This window comes from Muscardinus avellanarius (genome assembly GCF_963383645.1).
Source record: "Muscardinus avellanarius genome assembly, chromosome: 8".
Taxonomy (NCBI): domain Eukaryota; kingdom Metazoa; phylum Chordata; class Mammalia; order Rodentia; family Gliridae; genus Muscardinus; species Muscardinus avellanarius.
Window position 1 is genome coordinate 8,013,071 of NC_137794.1, and position 27,988 is coordinate 8,041,058.

The 27,988-nt window shown below is 40.6% G+C and overlaps 1 protein-coding gene across 1 annotated transcript; it reads right to left on the minus strand.

Annotated features, from left to right (window-relative positions):
* Nucleotides 1-244: 244 nt before the first annotated feature.
* On the minus strand, nucleotides 245-24,190 carry RHAG (Rh associated glycoprotein; the record flags this gene model as incomplete). The annotated part of the gene is made up of 10 exons (XM_080700059.1): nucleotides 245-319; nucleotides 1,057-1,130; nucleotides 1,321-1,394; nucleotides 6,717-6,838; nucleotides 9,032-9,169; nucleotides 11,060-11,226; nucleotides 12,224-12,371; nucleotides 15,872-16,022; nucleotides 17,552-17,735; nucleotides 24,037-24,190. 10 exons carry the CDS (start codon nucleotides 24,188-24,190, stop codon nucleotides 245-247), a joined length of 1,287 nt encoding a protein of 428 aa, XP_080556185.1.
* Between the last annotated feature and the right edge of the window lie 3,798 nt (nucleotides 24,191-27,988).

Genomic DNA, 27,988 nt, shown 5'->3' on the forward strand with positions numbered 1-27,988 from the left:
GGCAAATGCATTCTTGGAGTACCGGGTAGAATCAATTTGATTACATTTATGAGTAACATTCCTTCAGCTAAACAATCATTTGAACGTCAAGAGACAACACCAGACATGAAGACATTTTTATATCGGCTAATCGGCACTCAGCCTCTATCCAGGCTGGTCCACATCTGCACTCTCTTTGGATGCCGCCTGTTTGTTAACCTTGACTCCAGGTGATGGGAAGGAAGCCGGAGCTCAGGAGATATGCTTAGACTTCAGCTTTCTGGTGGTCACGTCCCTCCAGTTCAGGGAAGCGAATGTCATGTTCTCTCCATGCCGGGACCTTTAAAGAAGACAAGACGGGCACTTAGCTTCTTTTGCTGTGCATATCAGAAGTCAGTATTGAAACAATGGTGTTTTCTAAGTCACTAGGGAAACAATGGCATTTTCTGGACTTATGATCTGAATTTTGAAAGAAGTGGGAATAAAATTGTTTGAGTTGAGGGGAAAAGAGCAATGTTTATCTCCTCCTTCCATCTACAGTCCCTCTTTCCCCAACCTTTTCTCCCTGAAAACTCCCTACTGAAAACTCCCAAGCATCTACCTTGCTCCAGCTTTGCAGGGAGACTTCAGGACAGAAGGCCAATGGGGTAACAAGTTAGAAAGCGGAGGATGGAAAGAAGCTGACATTTTGTTCCTTGTAAGACCTTTTGATGTATACGCACTCAAAATCTTCAGCCTTACACATTCTATTTGCTTTTGCCTTCTTCTACAATTGGCATATCTCACGCAATTACCCAGAACTCACCATTTTTATGAATATATTTTTAAATTGCTATTAGAGAGTGGAAGGGCATTTACCAATTAAATTCTGTCTCATTCCTTTAATCTCTGCTTTGGAAAATACCATGCTTTCTGATTTTCGTCTCTCTGAATGTATTATCTCCATTCCTTTCTCTAATTGGGATATTTATCCAAATTTCATCCTACATATACTACACAGGCACAAAGATTTAAGGTGAGCAAAACCTTCACTAGTAGAGTCTTATTTACATCGTTGTTTAGAATATGGTACAGTACCTCCCAGTAGACAGAATCATCAAAGCAGTGCTCATCAGTGGGCTGGTTCCAGATAGGCAACTTTAGAATTAAACCTGCAAAGGTAGAGTGAAAATAAATTACATGATGCTGTGGAAGAGGGAAATCTACTTGCAGAGGAGTTAGAATGCCGCTATAAACTCACCACCTTGAACTGACACCATTACTGTACTGGCAGATTGACTTGCTTGGTAATTATGGTACCGAGAGCATGGGTAGAGGGACACTTTGACATTTCATGCTGACCTGTAATAAGACCTCCAACGACAGCTGTCCCGATGGAAGAGCCCAGCGCGGCGGCCTGCATGGCTATGGTAGACCTAGGAGTCCAAACACAAGAATTTTGTTTCTCTGGGACACTCAGTGAAGTGTAGGGAGCATGGGGGCGCCTGCCACCTTCAGGACGGAGTTTGTCATTACACATCAGCCGCTCAAATGTAAAGACACTGGTTACAATCATTTTCTTTCACTTTTTTAACATCTTTGGAACTCTTGGGCAGCTCCTGAGAGGCACTTAAACGAGAACAAGCTTTTTATGCACGGTCAGGAACACTAAGAAGACCCTCCCGAGAGAGATTTTAGCACTAAACATACTTGATCCCTGGTTTGGTTCAGTAAATTTTCATTGAGCATCAGCTCCCTGTCAGTATCTCTTCTAGACAGCGAGGGCGAATTAATATATGAAACAACATCACTCCTGCCTCCTCACCCCACTCTAAGGAAACCATTGTACTGAAGTCAGAAAATCTATCAATGAAGCCAGAGAAAGCTAACTTCAGAGCTTATTGAAGAAAATTTAAGTGCATGTGTGTAATCTTGGAAGTAGTTACCTTAAAATGAAAAAAAAGTACCTGTTAATCTTGGGAATAGAAGAATGTGATAAAAGACTGTTGAAACGCAAAAGGTGTTATCCGAGTGACAAATGAAGGAGGAAAATGGGAGCTCCTCTCATAGGAGACAATGAATAGAATTGTTGATGGATTAATAAAAGCCGGGCGTGGTGGCGCACGCTTGTCATCCCAGCATTTGGGAGGCTGACATAGGAGGATCATGGTTCGCCGACAGCCTCAGCTACTTAGCGAGGCCCTTTGCAACTCAGTGAGACCTTGTTTCAAAATAAGAGTAAAAAGTAGGGCTGGGGTGTAGCTTGGAGGTCGAATATCCCGGGTTCCACCCCCAGTACCATAAAGAAAAAAAAAGAAAAGAAAAGAAAGATTAAATGAGCAATTCTAAAAAAGCCAACAACTCAAAAATGGAAGTTCATTGCAATTCCCACTTCATCATCCAAAGGAAAGAAGGTACTAAACCCAGATTTTATTTTATTTTTATTTGAAGGGTTTAAAATTGTCTACTGTATAAAAATTATACACACAATAAAATATCAGTGTAAAATATTAGAAACCACAAATATATAAAAATGTAATGAAGTTTAATATTGCTCAAATTCTATCAGAATAAAAATGTAAAGCAAAACATATATTTTTAAAAACTGCAATTGTGCCGGGCATGGTGGCGCACGCTTGTAATCCCCACTCTTGGGAGGCGGAGATGCTGCTGGCTTGAGACCCTGTTTCCAAATAAAAATATAAAAATAGGTCTGGGAGTGTAGCCCGGAGGTAGAAGGGCTTCCAGGAACCCCAGTACCATCAACAAACAAACAAACAAACAAACAAACTGCAATTGTGAACTAGACATGGTAGTGCACACTTGTAATCTCAGTACTTAGAAGGTTGAAACAGGAGGATATCACAGGTTCACAGCCAGCCTCAACAACTTAAGTGAGGCCCTCCGCAGCATTTTGAAACCTTGTTTAAAAATAAAATAGGGCTGGGGATGTAGCTCATAGGTAGAACACCCCTGGATTCCATCCTAAGTACCAATAAATAAATAAATAAACAAATAAATAGATAAGATTGTGTTATGGTACTTTTTCATTACATATCTCTTAAGTGTCCCTTTATGTCAGTAAATGTAGATCTGGGTCATAATTTGGATCGCTACAGCATATAAGACTGTATAAAGGTATAATAATCATAGCTCTACAGGTTAGATTCCTCCCAGCATTTCATATATTTTTAAAAAGCTGTAAGCATACATCATCTTCTGTTCAGTTATTTCCCTAAAATAAAACCTATTCTTCCTCTCCCTCCCTCCCTTAATCCCTCTCTCTTTCTCCTCTCCTCTCCTCTCCTCTCCTCTCCTCTCCTCTCCTCTCCTCTCCTCTCCTCTCCTCTCCTCTCCTCTTCTCTCCTCTCCTCCTCTCTCTCCCTCCCTCCCTCCCTCCCCCCCCTCTGGTACTGGAGATTATTCCATGTTTCTGAAGAACCCAGAAACATCAGAAGCATTCTAACTCTGAGCTATTATACTCCTAGCCTTGTTTTTTATTTATTTATTTATTTATTTATTTATTTATTTATTTATTTATTTATTTTCAATACTGAGGATGGAACCCAGGGGAATTCTACCTCCAAGCTACACCCTCAGCCCTACTTTTTTTATTCATTATTTTGAAATAGGGTTTCACTAAGTTGCAGAGGGCCTAAGTAGCTGAGACTGACCACAAACCCGCAGTCTTCCTATCTCAGCCTCCCAAATACTGAGATTATAATTTCCCTGTTTTTATATTTTATTTTGAACCAGGGTCTTCCTAACTTGCTGAGGCTGGCCTCAGACCTACCATCCTATTTTCTCAGCCTCTCAAGTACTGGGATTACAGGCATGTGCCACCACATCTGGCAATAAAACCTATTTAGAAATGATAAAATCAGTAGAAAATTATATATACTTCTTTTGTGCTTTTCCAAACAAAATATTATTTTTTTATTTTTATTTTTTTGGTGGTACTGGGGTTCCCGGAAGACCTTCTACCTCCAGGCTACACTCCCAGACCTATTTTTACATTTTTATTTGGAAACAGGGTCTCCTAAGCCAGCACGCGTGGCTGGTTTCGAACCTGTGCGATCCTCCTGTCTCTGCCTCCCAAGCGCGGGGATTACAAGCGTGCACCACCACCACGCCCGGCCAAACAAAATATTATATGATTTGTATGTCCATTTCTCTACTTGGGCCATCATTCAGTATTATAAATCATTTATTCTCTATCAATTTAATATATGAAAAACTGATGACTTTAAATTTGCATTTCTTTGATCATTAATGTGGTTGAATATTTAATATGTAACTACTAATTTAATTATTTTTCTTTCTAAACTGCCTGCTAATTTTTATGGGAATTTGTTAAGGTTGTTAAAAGATGAAAATTATTTATTTTCATCTTTTATTTTTTGCGGTACTGGGGATGGAACCCAGGAGCATTCTACCTCTGAGCTACACCCCCAGCTCTATTTTTCTTCTTTATTTTGAAACGGCCTCACTGAGTTGCAAAGGACTTCACTAAGTAGCTGAGGCTGTCTGCTGGCCGAAATCCTTCTGCCTCAGCTTCCCCAAATGCTAGGATTACAAGCATGCGCCACCATGCCCGGCTCTCATCTTTTATTTTGAATGAAAATTGTTCTCTTATCAAAATAGGCCTGAGAAACACTGAGTTAGACAAAATTAATAGCTAAAATTAACTGTTAGAGTTAGGCTACCATCGTTTGCAAAAATGACCCTTAAGAATATTAATTCCTCTTTGTTCTATTCATACCAAAACCTGATTTGAATTTGAGTTTTCTGAATAGAAACATGTGCTTAGTCTTGGCTCTCCAATGGCGATTTTACTTGATGTTAGACAAGGGTGAATTTTAGCCAGGTAAAAGAATCTTTAAGACTTGTTCTCTTGCCATTACTCCCCTCACCCCACCCCCAAGAATAAATCAAAGAGAGGATACTATTCAAGGACCAGACCCTTAACTGTGAGTCTAGCTCAGTGTTGGCCACCCAGTGAGCCCAGCTTTCAAGAGCCAGATAGACTTGTTTGATTGCATCTCTGGTACCAGTCTAGGCACGATGCTCAAGAATTCCTCGTCAGGAAGCATCTCTTAATGTGTTTGCATACGATCACATTTAGGAGCTGAGCTCACCGACACATGCCTTTTATCTTGCTTAATTTTCAAAAGAAAAAATATTTTAGGGTTTAGTCTCAACAGGCTTATAGGTCTTGGAGTGAATTAAAAAGTGGATATTTCTGGGATAGTCTTCCAAATTTGTATAAGGAGCTAAAAAAAGAAAACATATGGATGAAATGGGTCAACTCAGAAGAAAATATGATTGAATCCCCTTTTTAGAAATGTGTTATTACTAATTTATTACTAATCTCCACAGGGTTACTTTTTAATCTGATAAAATTAAATAGAATAATTTTCTTCTCAAACTGTACAACTCTAGTCAATAGTTTCTCGACACATTTTTACTTTTTCTTTGTTCTTTGATTAGCTTTGATTAGCTTTAAAACTCCAGCATTCTGATCCTTTTTACTTACTCTAAGTGTGATCTGGACTCTATGACCTTCCTCGCTGTTTTGCATACCTGATATTTATATCAAGTTGTATTTATTTATTTATTTATTTATTTATTTATTTATTTATTTATTTGGTGGTACTGGGGTTCCTGGAAGCCCTTCTACTTCCGGCTACACTCCCAGACCTATTTTATATTTTTTATTTTGAAACAGGGTCTCTTAAGCCAGCGCAGCTGACTTCGAACCTGCGTGATCCTCCTGTCTCCGCCTCCCAAGCGCGGGGATTACAAGTGTGCGCCACCACGCCCGGCCCTATATCAAGTTGTTTTGATTCTGTATAAAAGTAAGAGGCGATAGCTTATGATATCACGTCCATTCTCCTGGGTTTGCTCAAAACCTATTTTTCTTCTGGCCATGTAAATAAATACCCCCATTCCACTTTGGGAAGAATCTAAATCTGTTCAAACTAGAAAGCATTTTAGAGAACAAATAGCCAAGTCTCATTTTAAGGAGCAGAAAACTGGGAACCAGCAAGTCAAAGCTCACAAAACCAGTTAGTAGCCAGTCTTCCTGCAGCCCCAGCTCCAGCTGGTTTTCAGCCTAGGCTGACTCAAAACCTCCTTTGTGTGGGTTACCTGGAAATCACAAATGCCCCTCCACCACTTTGGTGGGACCAAGAAGAAGAGGAAGCCTCTCAGAATCTGATTGTGATGACCAAATTGCCTTATCTGCTGGGAAACAGTTGTCTAGGGTAGAGAAATGTATCTATTTTTTATTTTTATTTTTTGGCAGTACTGTGGATGGAACCCAGCGGCATTCTACCTTTGAACAACACCTCCAGCTGTTTTTTATTCTTTATTTTAAAACAGGGTCTCACTGAGTTGCAAAGGACCTTACTAAGTAGCTGACACTGGCTGAAAACCGCGACCCTCCCGTCTCAGCCTCCCAAATGCTGGGGTTACAAGTGTGCGCCACCATGCCCGGCGGTGGAGAAATTTAAATAAACACTCTGAACTTTTCCAAGATGCATGAATCAATGTTAAGTTGCATCTTCCAATACAATTATATTCTCTTGGTTGTATCTTTTTCTCCCCAGTAAAGACAACACATCCACATTCTGGCTTGTAATGCTAAAAATAAGTAAATAAACGAGTGAATCTACACTCCCCCATCACAAGATATTTCAGTGGATGACAGAAAACAAGACAGGACCAGGGGAAAGGGAAACCCATTCTTTACTCACGTGTCAGACACTTTCATGGCTATGGCTACAATGCTCGCGAGACCTCCCATCACGCCAGGTAAGCCGTGCAGGTTGTGGACCCCACATGTGTCCTGGATCCTTAGTTTAGTAGCAAAAAGTGGCTAAGATTGTAAAAGGAGAGAGATATTATTTTGTTAGCTATGCAGAGCTCCAAACTGAAGCAAATAATCATGTAGACAAAAGTTGGTTTTGTGCGTGCGTGTGTGTGTGTGTGTGTGTGTGTGTGTGTGTGTTACTGAGGTTTGAACCCACAGCCCTATTTTAATTTTTATTTTGAAACAGGGTCTCACTAAGTTGTGGAGGGCCTCACAAAGTTGCTGAAACTGGCTGAGAACCTGCGAATTCACCTGTCTCAGCCTCCCAGGTATTGAGATTACAGCTGTGTGTCATCATGCCTGGCTTCAAAGAAACTTTTCATAAATTAAACTTTATTGTGTATCCTTAAAGATATACAACATGATGCTATGGAATACACACATCATAAAAATTTACTATCATGAAATCAATGAACATTTCTATCATCTTTTTATTTTATTTCTATCATTTCTGATTTTATTTATTTATTTGCAACATAAGCAATTAAAAGCAGCTCAGTTAGCATGAATTCCATGCACAGTACATTATTAACAGGTTTTTCTCAGGCTGCACTGCACATTAAATGTCTAGATGTGCTTGTTTTATTCATTTGCTATTTTGAATCCTTTGACAATTCTCCCCCAATTTCTCCTCCACTCAGAAGAAAATTTATCTATAGTTTGGCCCTTCATCCATACCTGAAATTCATTCAAATCAAATACTTTGTATACACACTCACTGTCGTTAGTGGATGAATTTGAAAGGGAGGAGTTTCATCTCCTTCTCCTTACCTCTCATTAGACCCCAAATTCCCTTAAAAAAGCACAGAGGCCTTACTTATCCCAAACAAAAAAATAACAACAGAAACTCCACTGAAAATTTCTTGAAGGAAAATATCATGCAAGTGCTTCACATGGAATTTGTATTAAATTATACAAAACAGTATTTCCTTTTTTTTTTTTTTGGTACTTGGGAATGGAACCCAAGAGCATTGTACCTCAGAACTACACCCCCAATCCTATTTTTTAGTCTTTATTTTTTTGAAACAGGGTCTCACTGAGTTGCTAGGGCCTCGATAAGCAGCTGACGCTGTCTGAGAACTGTGATCATCTGGTCGGTCTCAGCCTCCTGAACGTTGGGATTACAAGAGTACACCACTGCAGCCTGCTAGGAAACAGTATTTCTGAAAGGATGGCAAATGGCATCCACAAACAAATAAACCGGTCAAAAAATGGGTAAGTGAATTAAATAGACAATTCACAAAAGAAGAAATTCAAATGGACAATAAATGTATGAAAAAATGCTGAACATCATTAGCAATCAGAGAGATGCAAATCAGAACCACCCTGAGATTTCACCTAATTCCAACTAGAATGGCAATCATTCAAAACACAAACAACAATAAAGGCTGGCGAGGATGTGGAGAAGTGGGAACTCTAATACATTTTTGGTGGGATTGCAAATTAGTGCAACCACTTTGGAAAACAGTGTGGAGGATCCTCAGAAGAATGGGAACAAATCTACCATTTGATCCAGCAATACCACTTCTGGGTATCTACCCAAAAGAAAGGAAACCAAACTACCAAACTAATGCATGTGTATCTGTGTTCATAGCTGCACAATTCACCATAGCCAAACCGTGGAACCAGCCAAGATGTCCATCAACAGATGAATGGATGACAAAACTGTGGGATATGTACACAATGGAATTTTACTCAGCCATAAAGAAGAAAATTAAGTCATTTACAAGCAAATGGATGGAACTGGAGAACATCATGTAAAGTGAGGTTAGTCAGTCACAAAAAGTAAGAAATTGGATGCTCTCCCTAATATGTGGAAACTAGGAAGAAAAAAAGGTCATAGGAGGAACTCTAGATGAAGGGGGAGAAAGCATGGATAAGCAAACAAGCAGGTCTTAGTGATGGGAGGGAGAAAAGTTCCCTAATGTACATGATGTACATTCATAAACATATCAAAGTCAGTCACTAAGCCAAGCATGAGAAGAAGGGAGGGAGGAGGGGATGGGGTGGAATCAGGGAAGGGCTCAATGAGTGATGTGTGCATGTGTGCCTCCACCACTCCACCATCTTGTACTCCATTAAGATGTATGACTATAATGCACCCAAAAAAAAATCTAAAAAAAAATACTTAGTGTTTTTTCTCTGCTAGTGGAATGGAAGACAAAGGGATACACTGGGGAGTGACCTGGGAGTACTTACAGTCAGGAACTTGTAGCCAAGCACAGACACTATTCCTGCCATGCTCCCGATGATCATGGCTCCGTATGGGCGAATCGCCATGTCCGCGCACGTGCCCACAGCGACTCCTCCAGCAAGCGTGGCGTTCTGAATGTGGACCTGCGTGGAACAGAATCACGAGTGAGAAGCACGGAAGCAGGCCGAGTTCAGGACTGGAGGAATGTGGAGTTCACTGGCTCAGACATCAGCCCAGATGGCTACTGATCCATGTAGAAACAACGATAAAGGAGCCAGGCATGGTGCTGCCTGCCTGTGATCCTAGCGCTTGGGAAGTTGATACAGGAGGGTCAGAATTTGGAGGCAAGCATCCGCAATTTAGTGGGAAATCCTGTTTAAAAAACAAAACTAAACTAAACTAAAAAAGGGATGTGGCATAGCTCATAGGTAGAGTGCTCCTGGGTTCAGTCTTCAGTACCACCATAAAAAAAAAAAATTAAAAAGAACATATAAAGCCGGGCGAAGTGGTACACGCTTGTAATCCCAGCATTTGTGAGCCTGAGACAGGAGGATCGCAGTTTGGGGACAGCCTCAGCTACTTGGTGAGGCCTTTTGCAACTCAGTGAGACCTGGTTTCAAAATAAAAATTAAAAAATAGGGTTGGGGGTGTCGTTCAGAGGTAGAATGCCCTTGGGTTTCATCCCCAGCACTGCAAAAAAAAAAAAAAATTTAGAGAATCTCATTAGTAAAAGATTAAAACAAAATCATAAGCCAGACATGGTGGTGCACACCTGTAATCCTAGTACTTTGGAGGCTGAGATGGGAGGATTAAAGTTTCAAGGATAGCCTCAGCAACATAGTGAAACTCTCAGCAACCTAGGGAGTCCCTGCATCAAACAAACAACAATTAAAAAGGGCCAAGGGATGTAGCTCACAGGTAGAATGCCTCTGGGTTGAATCTCCAACTACCGGAAAAAAACAAAAACAAACAACCATAGACAAGGGAAATGAGCACTGATTGAACACTATCAGAGACTTTATTTAGCTTCACTGTTATTCCCATTTATGTCCTTTTTCTTTTGCAGAACGCTATTTAGGATCGCACATTGCATTAGTTATTATTTCTTTGGGAGGAATATTTACAAGTGAGAAAATAGATTCAGCATGCACCGCTTCATCTTCTTTTTCTACTCTTTGGCAGGCCTTGTTTCTAGAGAAGATTTTCTAAGAACTTGGAAGCAGTTAGTTCTATTATTAAAGAAGTATACGGGCTGGGAATGGTGGCGCACACCTGTGATCCCAGCACTAAGGAGGCTGAGATGGGGACTGGAGGTTGGAGACCAGCCCCAGCAACTCAGAAGGGCCCTCAGTAAGTTGGTAAGATCCTGTTTCCAAATGAAAAATAAAAAAGGGCTGTAGCTGAAGCTCAGACCTAGAATCCTCCTGGGATCAACCTCCAGGACCAAGAAAATAAAATAAAAGAAAAAAGAAAAAAAAAAGAAAAGAAAAGAAAAGGAAAGGAAAGGAAAGGAAAGGAGAGAGAAAAGAGAAGAGGGAAGAGAAAAGAAAGGAAAGTATATCTTAAATCTTTGTTATGTGTTCGTGTGTGTGTGTGTGTGTGTGTGTGCGTGTGTGTGTGTGTGTGTGTGTGTGTTAGTAGGGATTGAACCCAGGAGTATTCTATCTCCAAGCTACACCCCAGCCCTATTTTATTTTTATTTTGACACTGTCTTACTACATTTCCAAAAGTCTCCCTAAGTTGCTGATTGAACCAGCAATCCTCCTCTCTCAGCCCCCCAAGTACTCTAGGTGTGTGCCACCATGCTTGGCTACATCTTTGTTTTTTATATGACACATTTTCCACTCTCTGTCAATTCCCCGAGAACATCTGCATTAATCTGAGTGCAAACTGGATGACTGAATACTGTTCTCCACTGTCGGTTTTTGGTGGTATTGCCTGGTAGCCCAGCGGCAAGTCAGACATGCCTGTCCTCTCTCAGTCACCGTCAGGGCCACTGAGTGAGACTTGCAGGGGGGTTACATGGCACTTACCATATCGAGCTTGCCTCGGTGCGTGGCATGGCTGGACAAAGCGTAGGCTGTGAGCACGCAGGCCGCGAGGGAGAAGTACGTGTTGACGATGGCCCAGTACTGTCTGTCTCCAGGCTCAGCAATGGCCGAATTGAAGCTGGGCCAGAACATCCATAGAAAAAGAGTCCCTGCAAGTCATAATAACAGATATTAGTTCTGAATGGGGAAGGCCATGCAAAGAAGGTTCTGGGGACTGAGGTTCCTTAACTTATTGGTACTGGGGAATTGAATCCAGAGGCATTCTACCTCCCAACTACACCCTCAGCCCTTTTCTTTTCCTTCCTTCCTTCCTTCCTTCCTTCCTTCCTTCCTTCCTTCCTCCCTTCCTTCCTTCCTCCCTCCCTCCCTCCCTCCCTCCCTCCCTCCCTCCCTCCCCTCTTTCTTTCTTCTTTCTTTCTTTCTTTCTTTCCTTCCTTCCTTCCTTCCTTCCTTTCTTTCTTTCTTTCTTTCTTTCTTTCTTTCTTTCTTTCTTTCTTTCTTTCTTTCTTTTGAGGTACTAGGGATGGAACCCAGGGGCATTCTACCTCCAAGCTACACCCCCAGTCCTACTTTTTAGTCTTTTTTTATTTTTTGAAACAGAGTCTCACTGAGTTGTGAAGGGCCTTGCTAAGTAGCTGAGGCTGTCAGCGAACCACGATACTCTTCTCTCCTCCTCCCTAAGGCTGGGATTACAGGTATGTGTCACCACATCCGGCTTCTTCAGCCCTTTTCTATTTTTATATTTTACTTTTTTTTGAAACAGAGTCTCCTTAGGTTTCTGGGGCTGACCACCTCTTGTCTCAGCCTCCTAAGTATTGGGATGAGAGGTGGGTACCACCACAATCAGTCTAAGGTGTCTGTCTGTCTGTCTTTCTTTCGGTGGTACTGGGGGTGGAACCTCTGAGCTACACCCCAGCCCTGTTTTGTATTTGTTATTTTGAAACAAGATCTCACTGAGTTGCATAGGGCCTCACTAAGTAGCTGAGTCTATCCACGAACCGTGATCCTCCTGTCTCAGCCTCCCAAATGCTGAGATTACAAGTGTGTGTCACCACGCCCAGCTCTGAGGTTTCTTTTAGAGCATCTTCACCCCACATTCCCTGCATGCCTGACTGGAGACAATCTGGCAAGTTCATACTCACTCACCAATCATTGCAAACAGGTCCGAGTGGTACACAGACTCTTCATTCTCGTGTCCCCCTCTCAGACCTGATCGATACAAGACACCTGCTACGGCCAGGCCAAAGTAGGCTCCGAAGGCATGGATTGTCATCGATGCTCCAATGTCAGAGGCCTGTGGGGACCAAATGGCATTCATGTCACCAGAGGTGAACCTGAGCCTTTTTATAGAAGGAAAGTCAATGAAGGAACTGATATTGGTTATATATTAAGAAGGACAAACAAAGGGGGCGGAAAGAATGTGTTAAGAGCAGGATAAAACAGGGTAACAAAATTATAAATCATTGGAAAAAGAAATCGAAGAAGACCTAAGAAGATGGAAAGATCTTCTATGTTAATGGATAGGCAGAATAAATATCATCAAAACGGCCATACTTCCAAAAGTAAGCTATAGAGCCAATGCAATAAACATTAAATTACCAAGATCATTCCTCACAGACATAGAAAAATTAGTCCTTAAATTCGTTTGGAACAACAAAATAGCCGAAGTAGTTCTCAGCAACAAAAAAACATGCGGGAGGAAGCCAAATAAAAAAAAAAAAATAGAGTTTTAGGAGCCACACAAAAAGCAGCTTTCAATCTAAGATCAGGTACTTGTGACACGATTGTAGACAAAATACTTCTCCAAATCTCAGTTTTTGTACAGTGGAGAAGCATTACTCACTTAACAGTGTTGTGTTGACACCTAGATGGGACCATATTTCTAAAGTTACAAGTCTTAAGTGGGCACTTAGTACTTGCTAGGTTGCTTCTACAGAACTATTATGACTCGCCCTCGACGTAAAACAAAGATGATTTACATTCACTTGTCATTGGGTTGAAGTTCACTTAAGTGTTAGTCAAAGACTTGAAGCTTCAAAAAGCCAAGAGTTTTTCCCTGTACTTTTTCATTATGTGATGTGATGACCCGGACTTCAGCCGAGCTCCAGGACTGATTTTAAATGACACCGTGTAGTTCCATCTTTCAACAGGCTACGCATACAACCCAATTTCCTATATTTCTTGCCTCCACGGGGAAAGTTCAGACTGTCAAGCCTACAGCTTTGGTGTGTACTTGTTCAGGCAGAAAAATGATAACAAATTTACTTATTTAAGGTTTTCAAACTGGTTCAAGTTGAAGTAAAAAGAACCTCTTGTTGTGTCCATCTTTGATTAGACAGAGACACAGTCAGTTCCCACGAACGAGTCTTATGTGAGCTTTCCAGCAGCCTTTACCTCTCAGAGCAATTAGTCCACTCTCAGTTTGCTTTGCTTCACCACGTGGTTTCAGGAGAGTGGGAGGCAGCAGTTAATCATGCTTGGACGTTACCAATAGCCTATGGGTCCGTCTCTCTTTAAATGCTCACATTTATAGGCAAACAAACCTTCTTGTTATTTATCCCAAAGAATTAAAGAATGTTATTTATCCAAAATAATTCAAGTTAGAATGTTGATAGGAGCACAATTCACAATAGCCCAATTCTGGAACCCACCCAAGTGTCCATCAACAACTAAACGATTTTCTGTTTTTTCTTTTTTTTCTTTTTTCTTTTTTCTTCTGGGGATGCAACCCAGGGGCATTCTACCTCAGAGCTACACCCCTAGCCCTGTTTTTTATTCTTTATTTTGAATAAGGTCTCACTGAGTTAGTTGCAAAGGGCCTAAGTAGCTGAGGCTGCCCACGAACCACTATCCTATCCTCCTATCTCAGCCTCCCGAATGCTGGGATTGCAAGTGTGTGCCGACACGCCCAGCTAGCTAAATGATTTTCAGTAGAGAAAATGTGGCAAGTACATATATAATGGAGTTTAACTCCACTCGAGAGAACAAAATTAGATCATTTGCAGGAAAACGGACGGAAATGTAGATCCTCGTGCCCATCAGCCAAACTCAGAAAATCACAGGTCCTGTTTCCTCTCATACCTAGAAAGAAGTCAAAAAGAAAAAGAGAAAAGAAGAAGGGAAATGGGGAAACACCAGTGCAAGATACTGGAGAGGGGGAAGGAAAAGGGAAATACAGGAAAGAAAATAGCACAAATAATGATATCTGCATACATGAATATATCACAATGAATCTTGCTCTCATGTATAATTATATCATGACAGTAAGAATAAAAAAAAGGAACCTGTCTTATTCTCCCTCTGGAGACATCAAATTACCCAGTCATCAATCACACTCAGATTGTCGGGTCTTGGGTTAAGCTGACCTTCTTACCCTGGTAGCTTCGTCCTGGGCCGGCTAATGCCTTTGACCTTGCACCTGCAAAGGTTTCCTTTCCTTCGCCACTGCCAGTTCAAAGCTCTGGGCTTGCTGTTTTCTTGACTTAAAGTGCATTTTCTCCCTGGGTCGTTGAGAAACTTCCACATACCTTTTAGGTTCAACCCAACTGCCACTCCTTAGAGACCCCAGCCTCCATTCTGCAATCTAACTTAAGTACACTTTCTAACATCCCCACTAATTATTTCTCGTGTCTTTGGGTGGGTGGGGATGGATGTGTAGGTTGTATTTCTGTTTCCCCCAGTAGACTGAAAACTCTGTAAAGACAGAAAACTTCACTATTCTGCTTCTCACTGAATCAACAATACCTAGAAAGTTGAAATATTTGTCATTGGATTAGATGTTCAATAGAAGTAGAAACAAGTTAATAAAATGCCGGAGAGTGCCCTGGAAAATTCTATTCATAATCCTTGTAGGGACCAATAAAACTTTCTCAGAGGGGAAGAAATTTGACCTAGACTTTAAAAACAGTCCCTCTAAGGTTTTTTTTTTTTAAATAGGGTTATTCTTTTAGCACTTGGAGACAGAGATAGAGATTAATGATTAATAAGCAATACAGTATGATAAAAAGTTGCAGTTTTATAGATGTGGGTTTATATCCAGACTCAGGCAAATCATAGCCCACCTGTGATCATCAGTTTCATTTCATACAAGTGGTAACAAAAATAATAACTTCCTTACCATGTTGTGGAAGATTAAATGAAATAGTGTTTACAAAACAAGAGATGATAAACGATCGCTTTTATGACTCTTGATACAGCATCATTCTCATCAAGATTTGCCCTGAGTGGAGAGGACACACATGATATGTAGTGCCAGGAACTGATGCCCAGAGCCAGAAATAAATAAATCTCACTTTTTCCCTCCCTTCCTTCCTTCCTTCCTTCCTTCCTTCCTTCCTTCCTTCCTTCCTTCCTTCCTTATTTACTTACTTACTTACTTACTTACTTACTTACTTACTTACTTACTTACTTTCCTATTGGACCTGAGAGAACAGTCTACGTCTGATCTACGGCTTTTTATTACTTATTTATTTATTTATTTATTTAGTGGTACTGGGGTTCCTAGAAACCCTTCTACCTCCAGGCTATACTCCCAGACCTATTTTCATATTTTTTATTTGGAAACAGGGTCTCTTAAGCCAGCGCTTCTGGCTTCGAACCTGCAGGATCCTCCTGTCACCCCTCCCAAGCCCGGGGATTACAAGCGTGTGTGCCACCACGCCCAGCCAGCCTTTTATTTTGAAACAGGGTCTTGCTAAATTGCTGAGGCTGGCCTTAAACTTGTGATCCTCCTGTCTCAGCCTCCCAAATGCTGAGATTACAGGGGTGTGCCAAGTGTGCGGCTGGAACACTTACCTTAAATATCTCACCAACCAGATACTCATTGCCAGCAAAGGCAGCAATTTCTAGAATCGTCATGATCAGCATTTGGATGGGGCTCGTTTTACCCAGGACAGCTCCAAACGAAATCAGAACGGTGGCTGTACTGAAGTCTGCATTTATCATGCTGAGGGGAAAGAGAGAATAAATCAACGAGCAATGCGTACCTATAGAGAGCTGTGGGTCAAATGAGGTCAAATGATAGCATCTGCTTATGCAGAGCAGGAGACCCTCTGCAACCAGGACCCTCATTCTGCCTGCCTGCCTTCCTTCCTTCCTCCCCCTCCCCTCTTTTCTTCCTTCCTTCCTTCCTTCCTTCCTTCCTTCCTCCCCCTCCCCTCTTTTCTTCCTTCCTGCCTTCCTTCCTTCCTCCCTCCCTTCCTCCCCCTTCCCTCTTTTCTTCCTTCCTTCCTTCCTTCCTCCCTTCCTCCCCCTCCCCTCTTTCCTTCCTTCCTCCCTCCCCTCCCTCTTTTCCTTCCTTCCTTCCTTCCTCCCTCCCCCCTCATCCCTCCCTTCCTTCCTTCCTTCCTTCCTTCCTTCCTTCCTTCCTCCCTCCCTCCCTCCCCCCTCATCCCTTCCTTCCTTCCTTCCTTCCTTCCTTCCTTCCTCCCTCCCTCCCCCCTCATCCCTTCCTTCCTTCCTTCCTTCCTCCTCCTCCCTTCTTTCTTTTCTTCCTTCCTTCTTTCCTTCCTTCCTCCCTCCCTCCCCCCTCATCCCTTCCTTCCTTCCTTCCTCCCTTCCTTCCTTCCTCCCTTCCTTCCTTCCTCCCTTCCTTCCTTACTTCCTTCCTCCCCCTCCCCTCCCTTTCCTTCCTTCCTTCCTTCCTTCCTTCCTTCCTTCCTTCCTTCCTTCCTCCCTTCATCCAAATGCTTTTTAGCTGCTCTCTCTTTTCTTTAAGTCACCTTGTCCTTTAATCCCACTTAAGGTTTTACTTTATTTTTATTGACACCAATGTACTGTTTCTTAGAGTTAAATGCACTACAGAAACATGTGCTTTTATTTTTAAAATGATTCCAAAAAATAATTAATAGGAGATTTTGACCACTGGTAGCTGAAATCGAAGGGATAAGACTTACATAAAGGGGATGTTTTATGCCCATAAACTCAAACCAGATTGATTACAGACATTATAAGCTAGCTCAGTAAAGCAAAGCATTGATTTGGGTCTTTAGAATTCAGCACGCTTCGGCTGTCCAAGGAGACAATTTGCCAGATAGTTCAGAGCTTGGATGACAGCGACTGAGGAGAGAAACAATTGATCTGAAAACCCATGGTTGAGAAATAAAGGATTATCTTGATCTGTTTTGGCTTCTAGAACAAGAAACCATAAACTGGGTAGCTGATAAGCAAGGGAAATGCATTTCTTTTCATTATGGAGGCTGAGTTCAAGATCGAGATGAGGACGGAGCTGATGTTGGTGAGGGCTGGCTCTGCCTCGCAGATGGGGCTTCTAGCTGTGTCTGCACACGGCTAAGGGGCTGAAAAGTCTCTCTTGGGCTCCTTTCATAAAGACTCAACTTCCATGCACGGGAGGTCTAAGCCAGTGACCCAGTTACTTCCCAAAGGCTCCACCCCCTGATAGCATCACCTCAGGGGTTAAGATGTCATCGCCTGCACTTAGAGGAGGGGCATTCAAATCATAGCAGAGATGCTCACTTTTTTATTCCAATTTGAATTTTCTTTCCATGGCTGTGTAAGAAGCCCTGGACAATCGTGCCCCATTGGAGGCCCAGAGAAGCAATGATCAGGTTGAAACCCACGCTGCTGAATCCGTATTTCTTCAGGAAGGTCATGAGGAAGCCAAAGCCAACAAATATCATAACGTGCACATTTTGAAATACTGAAAAAGAGCGGAGAAAAGACCGTCTGCATGAAGGAGGCACAAAGAAACGATCACATCATAGTATAGGCCATTTATCAAATGCTACCAGCTTTGTATAAAGCACCGGGAAAGCTGAGAGCAAAAGGCTGGCTCTGGGCCCAGCTCAGCCACTGCCAGCCACAGACCTCAGCAACGTAGGCACTTATTTGAGTTTTCTCTTGGAAAACTATGCACTACAATTCCAGTGTGACCTTCCTCCTCTCCCCAAAGTTTTTTTTTTTTTGTTTGTTTGTTTGTTTTTGGTTTTTTGGTGTGATTTTCTTCCCAAGGAAAGAAAGAAAGCTTTGCAGAGCACAGTATAATTATTGCCCCCGCTTGAAAGGCTTTCCCAGTACTCTCAGAGAGAATTAATATTTCTCCTTGCATTTACACAGCTTTCTATATATTCCTCAGCCTTATCATGTGTCTCATTGCATTGGCATTTGTTAAGTGTGCACCGCACGGTACTAGTTCCTTAGACAATGAAGTGTTCATCTCCTGTGTTAGATTGTGAGCCTTTCCCTCCCTTCATTCTTTCCTTCCTCCCTTCATATTTTTTCTTTTTCTTTTCTTTTTGGTTCTGGGGTTTGAACTCAGAGCCATTCTACCTTTGACCTACACCTTTTTTTTAAAAAATATCTTTTTATTTTTATTTTTTGGTGGTACTGGGGTTCCTGGAAACCCTTCTACCTCCGGGCTACACTCCCAGATCTATTTTATATTTTTATCTGGAAACAGGGTCTCTTAAACCAGCGCGGCTGGCTTCGAACCCGCGCGATCCTCCTGTCTCCGCCTACCAAGCGCGGGGATTACAAGCATGCGCCTCCACACCCGGCTTTTAATATCTATTTTGAAACAGGTCTTAGGGTCTCTCTGAGTTATTGAGACTGTCCTTGAACCTGGGAACCTCCTATCTCAGCCTCCCAAGTGCTGGTCTTAGAGGTCTAGATTATAGGTTTTATTATGGATGGGGCTAGGACATATTTATCCTTTACTAGATGAAAAGTAATTCTTGATGGACGAATGGATAAATGAAGGAGCATTATGTGTATTTTTCAAATGCATATGGTAGTATAACAATCTTGTCAGGTCTTTATTTGAATCAAATGGGATAACGTCCTTTTTAGTACTTTATCAACCATGACGCTCTACAAAAGCAGAAAGGCCGAATCTTTTTGAGCAACAAAACTTGCCGTGGTGTCTGGAAATACTTAGGTCCCCAATTCTGTTTCATGACTGTGTGATTCTGAGTAGATCGTGTATTTTCTGAGAATTTCAGAATTACATCTGCAAAACCGAAAAGGCTCTATTCCATAAGGTTATTCTGAGTGAGATAGCCAAAGTGGGAGGATTTGTGTACAGTAAATACTATGCAAATAAAATACACGATGAAATGCAATACTGCGAAATCACAGGCTCTTCCTTCAGGAAACCCACCTGTGTTGGTGAACATATACTTGGATGGACCATATGAAATTGACATAGGGTCCATCCAAACTGCTCTTGAGCATCGTTGACAATTTCTTGGGGTTTAACCTCATAGGTATGCAAAGCTCAAATTAGAAGCAAATGTGGACAGCTGAGGCTGTCTGCAAACCTCGTTCCTCCTGTCTCAGCCTCCCAGATGCTGGGATTACAAGCGTGCGCCACCATGCCCGGCTCAAAGCTAGATTTTTTTTTAATCCAGTTTTAATTGCTTTATTGCTTTTATCATTACAAAGTTATTTTCCTAAATATTATTTTCTTATAATACTATTTTTTTTTTGTGGTACTGGGAATCAAACTAAAGGGCATTCTACCTCTGAGCTACACCCTCAGCCCCCTTTTTTCCATTTTAACAGGGTCTCACTCAGTTGCTGAGGGTTTTCCTAAATTGCTCAGTCTGGCCTTGAACCCAGGATCCTCCTTTCTCATCCTCCCAAGTACTGGGATTATGGGAGTGCACCACCATACTTGGCTTCTTAGGACACTGTTATTCCACCTCTAATCTGCTTTTGAAGTGTGCAGTAATCAACTAATTTAAAATTTGTTTTCTCTAATTTTGTAATAGAAATTATTTTTGGGATTCCGTCCCCTTCTTTTCTTGATGGGAAACCAGCCATTTTGTCTTTTAATTTATTATTATTATTATTATTATTATTATTATTATTAATTATTATTATTGTCATACTAGGGGTGGAACCCAGGGGCTTTTCTACCTCCAGGCTATACTCCCAGACCTATTTTATATTTTATTTGGAAACAGAGTATCACTAAGTTGCTGAGAGCCTCACTAAGTAGCTGAGGCGGGCTTCGAACCTGTGCGATCCTCCTGTCTCAGCCTCCCAAGCGCTGGGATTACCAGCGTGTGCCAACATGCCTGGCTGAAACCAGCCATTTTAGATAGAGAAAGAGAATCCTGTGTTAACTGTGCGCAGATGTCATTTGCGTTTTTGGTTTTCTCATCTACTCTAATGCTTGGTACTGTTTTTGGCCACAGGAGGGCATAAGGACCTCATCTATTATTTATGTTCCAACTAGAGTATTAAGTTGTTAACACTTGACAAATAATGAGTGTGTATGAAAGGTCTGGATAAAAAGATTTATATGTTACATTTAGTTTTGTGCCAGCCTCTGGCATTAAAGAAATAAAGAACATCCCCTATGTTTTGTAGAGGAGAGAGGAGTTTCTTTAGAGATTTACACTTTGGGGGACATTTTCCAATAAGTTTTAAGGATTTTTCAAGACTTTTCATAATGACTTGTTCTCAGCACAGAACAATTTTAGCACCCAGAGTAAACCTGGCAATATCTGGAAACATTTCTGATTGTCACAAACTGCTGGGGTGGGAGGAGATGCTGCAGTCTTGAGGGCGGAGACTAGAGGTGCTGCTGAGCATCCTAGGATGCAGGACACTCCTCCTGACCAGGAGTCCTCAGGTTCCAAACCTTCCTAGTGCCGCTGTCGAGAAACCATCATCAAAGTCACAGTGTGCTTTTAAAGGATTCGGAGTGCCATAAAGATGTCCTTTTCCTTCAACGTTTTAGACCAAAGGAGAACGTGTTGGCTGGATATACCAAAGCATCTCTGCCTAGCAGCAGGGCACACTTCACGCTGCTCTGGGCCAGGGTACCAGGCGAGTCAAAGCTCAGATTCAGCTTTGCTTCGTTCTCTCCTCCCTTGCTTGCTGCTCACGGAGATCATAATCCCACCAGGTTTTTATTTTAATCATTTTCCTGAAAACTGCTAGTAGAAAATGAAGATACTAAAACTGAAGGTACTGATAGAGAAATGGAGAAGTCCTTGAGAAGGAGGGAGGAGGGGGAATGGGATGGGAACTGGGGAAGGGCTAAATGAGGCTGGCCAAAAACCTGTGATCTGGACTACACATACGTGCCACCACTCCTGGCTTTTCTAAACCAGTTTAAAAGTAACATGAGAGTTTTGTTCCAAATCACATAAGCACATATATCCTAAGTAAAATGACATCAGTCTAAAAAACCACAATATCATCACAATATTTAAGGAACGCAACATAGACACATACATTATTCTATATAGAATTATATTCAAGTTACTGCACCTGCCCCCTAATTTTCATTTTTTTACACAATCTTTTCATTCATTATCCACTAAAGTTTCATGTGTTTTCTTTGTTTATCATGTATTGTGCATCTTTTTTTTTCTACTGGGGATTGAACCCAGGGGTGCGCTGCTCCTTAGTTAACCCCCAGCATTATTTTATCTTATTTAATTTTTGAAAAAGGTTCTCATTAAGTTGTTGAGGGTTTCACTAAGTAGCTGAGGCTGGCCCCAAACATGCAATCTTCCTGTCTCAGCCTCCCAAGTACTGAGATTACAAGCATGTGCCACCATGCCCAGCTTAATGAATTATAAAATGGATGAATTTCCATGTTTCCTACACATGGCATTTAAGAAGTTGTGATTATTAGAATATATGTAAAACAACTTGATCAAGATATATTAGACATATAACATTATATATATAAAGTGTAAAATATAATTTTGATTTCTATATACATTGTGAAATAATCACTGTAATCAAGGTAATAAATGTATATATTACTGCCACAAAGTTACCATTGTGTGTCTGTGTATGCATACGTATACTGAGAGGACTTAAGTTTTATTCTGTTAGCAAATTACAAGTGTAAAACAGTGTTAACTATGATCAGCGTGTTACACACTAGGACCCCCAAAATGATTCATCTATTGCTAGCCTGTTCAGAACTGACAAAATTTTTAGTATCTTCCCTCCAATAGGGTTCTTATCCTGATTCCTGAAGTGAAGTTTTACCTAGGGATTTGCTGAGACTTACTGCAGGTTGAGTTATGCAAATTATAGAGCTATTACGTTCTTAATATAATTTTATTTGAATGGCATTGATATTGGATCATATTTTTCACATTTTAAAAATCAAACTGTTTCACCTCCCTGCTTACATCACGCTGCGCAGTGGAGTTTCCCAAAAATGAGATTGTGTTTGGTTTATTTTTGAATAATTTGCTGTCACACAAGGTCACTACTCAGTATTCAATGAATAAATGAGTAAGTAAAAGTTCAAAAACATACAAAGCTGAGCATAATTCCATTCTGTTTTATTTCCTTCTAAACTGGAAATTAGAAAACATTTATTTTTATATTTTATTCGTGCATTACAGATTCAAAGTGATACATTCACATATGTATACATACCTTAATTTATTTCCCTCTGAAGCTCATGAGAATAATAAAACTTATCTAAGAGCGCCCTCCCTCTCCTCTCTCTCTCTCTCTCTCTCTCTCTCTCTCTCTCTCTCTCTCTCTCTCTCTTTCCTCTCTCCTCTCTCTCTCCTCTCTCTCTCTTCTCTCTCTCTCTCTCTCTCTCTCTCTCTCTCTCTCTCTCTCTCTCTCTCTCTCTCATCTATGCAGTGTAAAGAAGACTAGAGTCTAAGTCTTGAGGTCTAAGTCTCTGTCCAATGAACCTAACTGGCCCCAACTTTCCATTTTATATTATTATTTTTGGGGTACTTCAGATTGAACTCAGAGGCATTCTATCTCTGAGTTACACCCTCAGCCCTTTTTATTTTGAAGCAGAATCTCATTAAGTTGCTGAGACCCTCATTAAGTTGCTGAAGCTGGCCTCCATCCTGCCATTCTCCTGTCTCAGACTCCCAAGTACAGGAGGTGTATGTCACCAGGCCCAGCTAAGTTTTGTATTTTTGCTAAATCACTTTAGACCACAATTTCTACATAGAAATAAACCACATTATATTAACTTCTCCAAAAGTACAGGAATAAAAACCACAGGCTTTAAACATTGTTTTAAAAAGCTAGACGTACACTATAAACTATAATAAGCATTGCTACTATTTCATTTTAATTTTTGTTTATTTTTTGTTTGTTTGTTTTGCTTGTTTGTTTGGTTTTGGTTGTACTGGGGTTCCTGGAAACCCTTCTACCTCCAGGCCGATGCTACTATTTTAAATAATTTAGAAAATTAAATTATTTGAGCTCTATTTTAAAAAATCAACAGTCTATATCATGATGATCTACTATTCTCTCCCCTTTCTTGATTAGTGTGTTAGTGTTTGTGTCCTCATCATAATAATCCCTCAGTAATAGACAGCTATCATTGTTATGGTAAGTGTTTCATGGCCTCCCCTTCCAAACTCAAAACTCAGTTTCCCCTTTCACCCACTCATCATTTGCAGGGAACGAGTCTGCTTTTAGGATATGTTAGGTGCTCACAATTTTCTTTCATATCAAAAGAACAAACTGCCTTCCTTACAGAATATTATAAAGCTTTGAGTTCCCCATTTACTTCAGGTGTCCAGTAATTTCCTCCATCACCTAAACATACCTTCTCTTACTTTAGGGCCCCACATGGAACCTAGGTTCCCCTTTTTTACAATCCATTTTGTTTCCATTCTCTCTCCTATAAAATTACACTTGACTTTTTTTTGGGGGGGCGAAGGTTAATATTTTTATACTTTTCAGAACTAGTCATCCATTTGTGGGAAAAAGGTCTTCTAACGGCAGATAGGCAACACACAAAGAAAGCCCTGAACAATTATTTTAACTTTTAGATTCCTGTTCTGATATTTGAATAGACAATTCTATCCAAATACCTTAATTACAGAAAAAAGAAGACCAGATGTCCCAGCAGAAATGGATGATAACCCTTAGTACATCATATTTATAAGGAGCTCGAAAGCATACTGTGTTCCAGTAGGCAAAGATTTCTGAGAACCTTGAGAAGCCAAGTATATATAATAAGAAGGAAATTGCCTACTCACGAGGATATAACTGATGAAATCTGTTCATGTTTGTTGTCCTGTTGGTGTTGGAATTCAGAGTACTCTGATCCGTCTCATACTGAACATATAATCCAAATACAACGATCAAGACAATTTCCAGGCCTATGGCCAGAAGAGGGAATTTGAACCTCATGTTGTGGCAGAGGACGGAGACGTACTGACAGCCTCACAGGCTGTGAAAGGTTGATAAGAATGGAGGCCTGATCTCTGTGTGGAGCTAGGCTCCGCCTTCAAGGGACCCTAATGACATCACAAGAAAGAAAATGGGCAAGACTGGTTAAAATTCCCACCCACTGGGAAAATTATGCTCTGTTTTTTTTTTTTTTTGGTGTGTGTGTGTGTGTGTGTGTGTGTGTGTGTATGTGTGTGTGTGTGTGTTACTGCGGATGGAACCCAAAGGCATTCTATCTCCAAACTTCACCTCCAGCCCTTTGTTTTTTGTGGTTCTGAGATTGAACCCAGGAGCATTCTACCTCTGAGCTACACTCCCAGCCCAATTTTTTATTTTTTATCTTGAAGCAAGGTCTCACTAAGTTGTGGAGGGCCTCACTAAGTAGCTGAGGCTGGCCGTAAACTGTGATCCTCCTGTCTCAGCTTCAGCTTCCCAAATGCTGGGATTACAAGCGTGCACCATCAGGCCTGGCATTAACCTTGATTGTTTTTGAAGGGCATTTTTCAGACACTTTGCAAAAGTCCCTCAATTGGAATTTTCAGTATATTCCCTGATAACTAGACTGGGGTTATTGGATTCCATTAAGATTATGTACGTATTCAATAAGACCAATGTCAATTTCAGTACCCTGTATGGAAAAGAAAAGGAATAGAGAGGGAACCGAGGAAAAGCCCGCCAAGTGCTGGGTGCTTGTGTGTTACAACTACTCTGAATGATATTATGATGTGAGATTATAACACACCAACAAAAGTATAAAAAAAAGTTTCCTCTAATATGCCCAAACTAGGAAACACAAAGGACACTAGTGGGACTCCAGATAATGGAGGGAAAATACCAGCAAAGTTTGAATGGAAAGATAGGAGAGGAGGAAGGAGAGGAGGAAGGCTGATTTTGATTAATGAGGGTCTTCATCTGAACATGTGTAAAATTATGAATAAGACATGGTTAACCTGGACAACCATTGATGGGAGGGGGGAAGGGAAAACGGGGGCAGGGGAGAGAGGGCACCAAATATAGTTTAAATGCATACTATTTATGTTCAATAAAAAATTGTTAAAAATAATAAATAAATAAATAAATAAATAAATAAATAAATACAAAAAAAGAAAGCTATCGGGATAAAAAAAATAACAACTGCAGAGATGATGTGCCTTTCTCATCATATCATGTCAGGGCGTGTAGAATATTGGTATCTATTACTACTGGTGTTTTTCGCCTTAATTACTTATTTATGATAGAGAAGAACTTTAATTCAAACATATTCTCTTCATAACATTGCCAAGAAAGGATTATGTCCCATATATGTACCTCTCAATGTCCTAATAATAAAACGATCGTGGTAGCTACTCTTTGAAATTAAAGAATTAAGGAGAAGGAGGAGCTGGAGAAGGAGCAGGGGCGGTGGAGGAAGAAGAAGAGAGACTGAAACTTTCTTCAAGGTTCCAAAGACACCCGCCTGCTCAGCGGCCTGCAGTTGGGTTCATGGGCGTAGACAGCCCCAGCCAAGGGGAAGTCGCACACAGCAGGTGCCACTGTGAACAAGCTGCCTTTCACAGATAAGGCTGGACCTGGAGGGCTTCCCAGAAAATACGACAGGAGTTGACTTTTTGCTTTTTCTCCTAGAACCTGCTCTCATTACCCACCACATTTTATCAGTGTGCCTCAGCTTGCTGGGCTTAGCATTATGTATCTTCAGAACGAGCATTGGATAGCATTTTTATATCCACTGGCACCTGATACTTAACAGGTTCCTTACTTATGCCACCTATAATCCCCCAAACAGTCCAGCCAAATGGCGGGTTTTCTTCTAATCATTTTACAAATGGAAAAATTAAAAAAACTAAGTGACTACAAAAGGATAGTTGAAAAGTTCCAGTGCCTGAAATTAAAATCCAAATCTGTCTGGCTCTAAAAAACTGTGGTTCTTTTTTTCTTTCTTTTTGCTAATTGATGATAGTGCTCTTCTATTGAGTGTTTCTGGTATTGTAACCTCGAGAAAGTGCTTCCCTTTATAGAAATATAAACAATTACATACACACATGAACAGGTCCACTAATATATTTATAGTTTTTAAGATTTGAAAGCAACAAAGAAGCTGGACGTGGTGGTACATGTTTATAATCTCAGTACTTGGGAAGCTGAGACAGGAGGATCGTAGGGCTGAGGCCAGCCTCAGCCACTTAGCCAGACCCTGTTTCCAAATAAAATAGGGCTAGGGGTGTAGCCAGAGGTAGAATGCTCCTGGGTTCCATTCCCAGTACCAAGAAAAACCCAAAACAAAACAAAACAAAAAACCCAAAAGGGAAGAAAAAGGGAAAAAAAACCTACAAAGTTTTGTTCTTTTTCAATGATTCATACCATATAGAACTATGCAAAATAAATATGGCTGTCCACCCACTCACTGCATTACTCAAAAGGATATCTTCTTTTGTCTCCCCCCTATACATGTATTAAGATATGTTCTCATATACATGTATTCGATTTTAAAATAACATTATAATATGATGTTTTTGTTTTGTTTTACTTATTTATTGGTTTGGAGGCAGGATCTTGTTATGGTATCTTGGCTGGTCTTGAACTCATGAGCTTAAGTAATTCTCCCATCTCAGTGATCCCAGTACCTGAGACTACCAGCATGTCCACCATGGCTGACTTAGTATCTCTTAATTAAAACCTAACCAAGCTGGACGTGATGGTGCACATTTGCAATTCTAGTATTTGGGAAGTTGAGATAGGATAATTGCAGGTTTGGGGACAGCCTTAGCAACTTAGTGAGATCCTGCTTCAAATTTAAAAAAGATAATAATAAAAAGGGCTGGGATTGTAGCTTGGAGAGATAATGCCCCTGGATTTAATCCTTAGTAATAACTACACAAATAAGTAAATAAGTAAGTAAATAAATAAAAACTTAATGATCTGTCTAGGAATACACACTTCACCTCTTTATTTTAAAAGATGATAAAACATGCACTCATATACATGAATAATCACTTGTATTAGCAGAGATCAGTAAAGATATTTTTTAGAGGATTACAACTCAAAGAATAAGAGCAGGTCTCTGAAACTTCCTGATTACCACATCCAGGAAAGGGAGAAGCTGGGAGTATGTTGAAACATTCAGTGTCCATTGATCCAATTCATGCTTTGAATCTCAGACCTAAAATCCAGCTCAGCCTCCATCCCAGCTACCAGATTCAAAACATAGGTGAACCTGGGTGAATCACAGGATCTGTTCTTAAATATGTTCTCTAAAAGATGGGGATAATACTTCATAATGTTAATATAAATAAAAACTTTGAACAAATCTGGAACATTTTAGGGACACAATAAATGTAACTATTGCTCTTATATTTGTCAATTTTGGCCACCTATGTTCAAGACTTTTTGTTTTTTAGATGAATTTTAGCATAAAGGCCTTGCTTCCCACAGTGGAAAGTCATGTTGGGGCAGATATTTCCATTCCTCCTCTCTTCCCTCCACCTTGGCAGCTAAAGCTATGACCTTGATTTGATCAAGTTGAATTATTTCACCTGGAACTTAAAGAATTTGGGGGTCACTTATGCAAAATGATGCTGTGACATAAGGTTCATTGGTGAGACTTATATCTTGATTTTTGTGTCTCTAGCCTTATTTGAATTTGTGAACTCTCTGGTACACTACTAACAAATCTCACGTTTTATTTTAGACAGGATTTGATTTTTATAGTCTATGACTAAGACATATGCTGATTTCCTTCCTTCCTCCCTCCCTCCCTCCCTC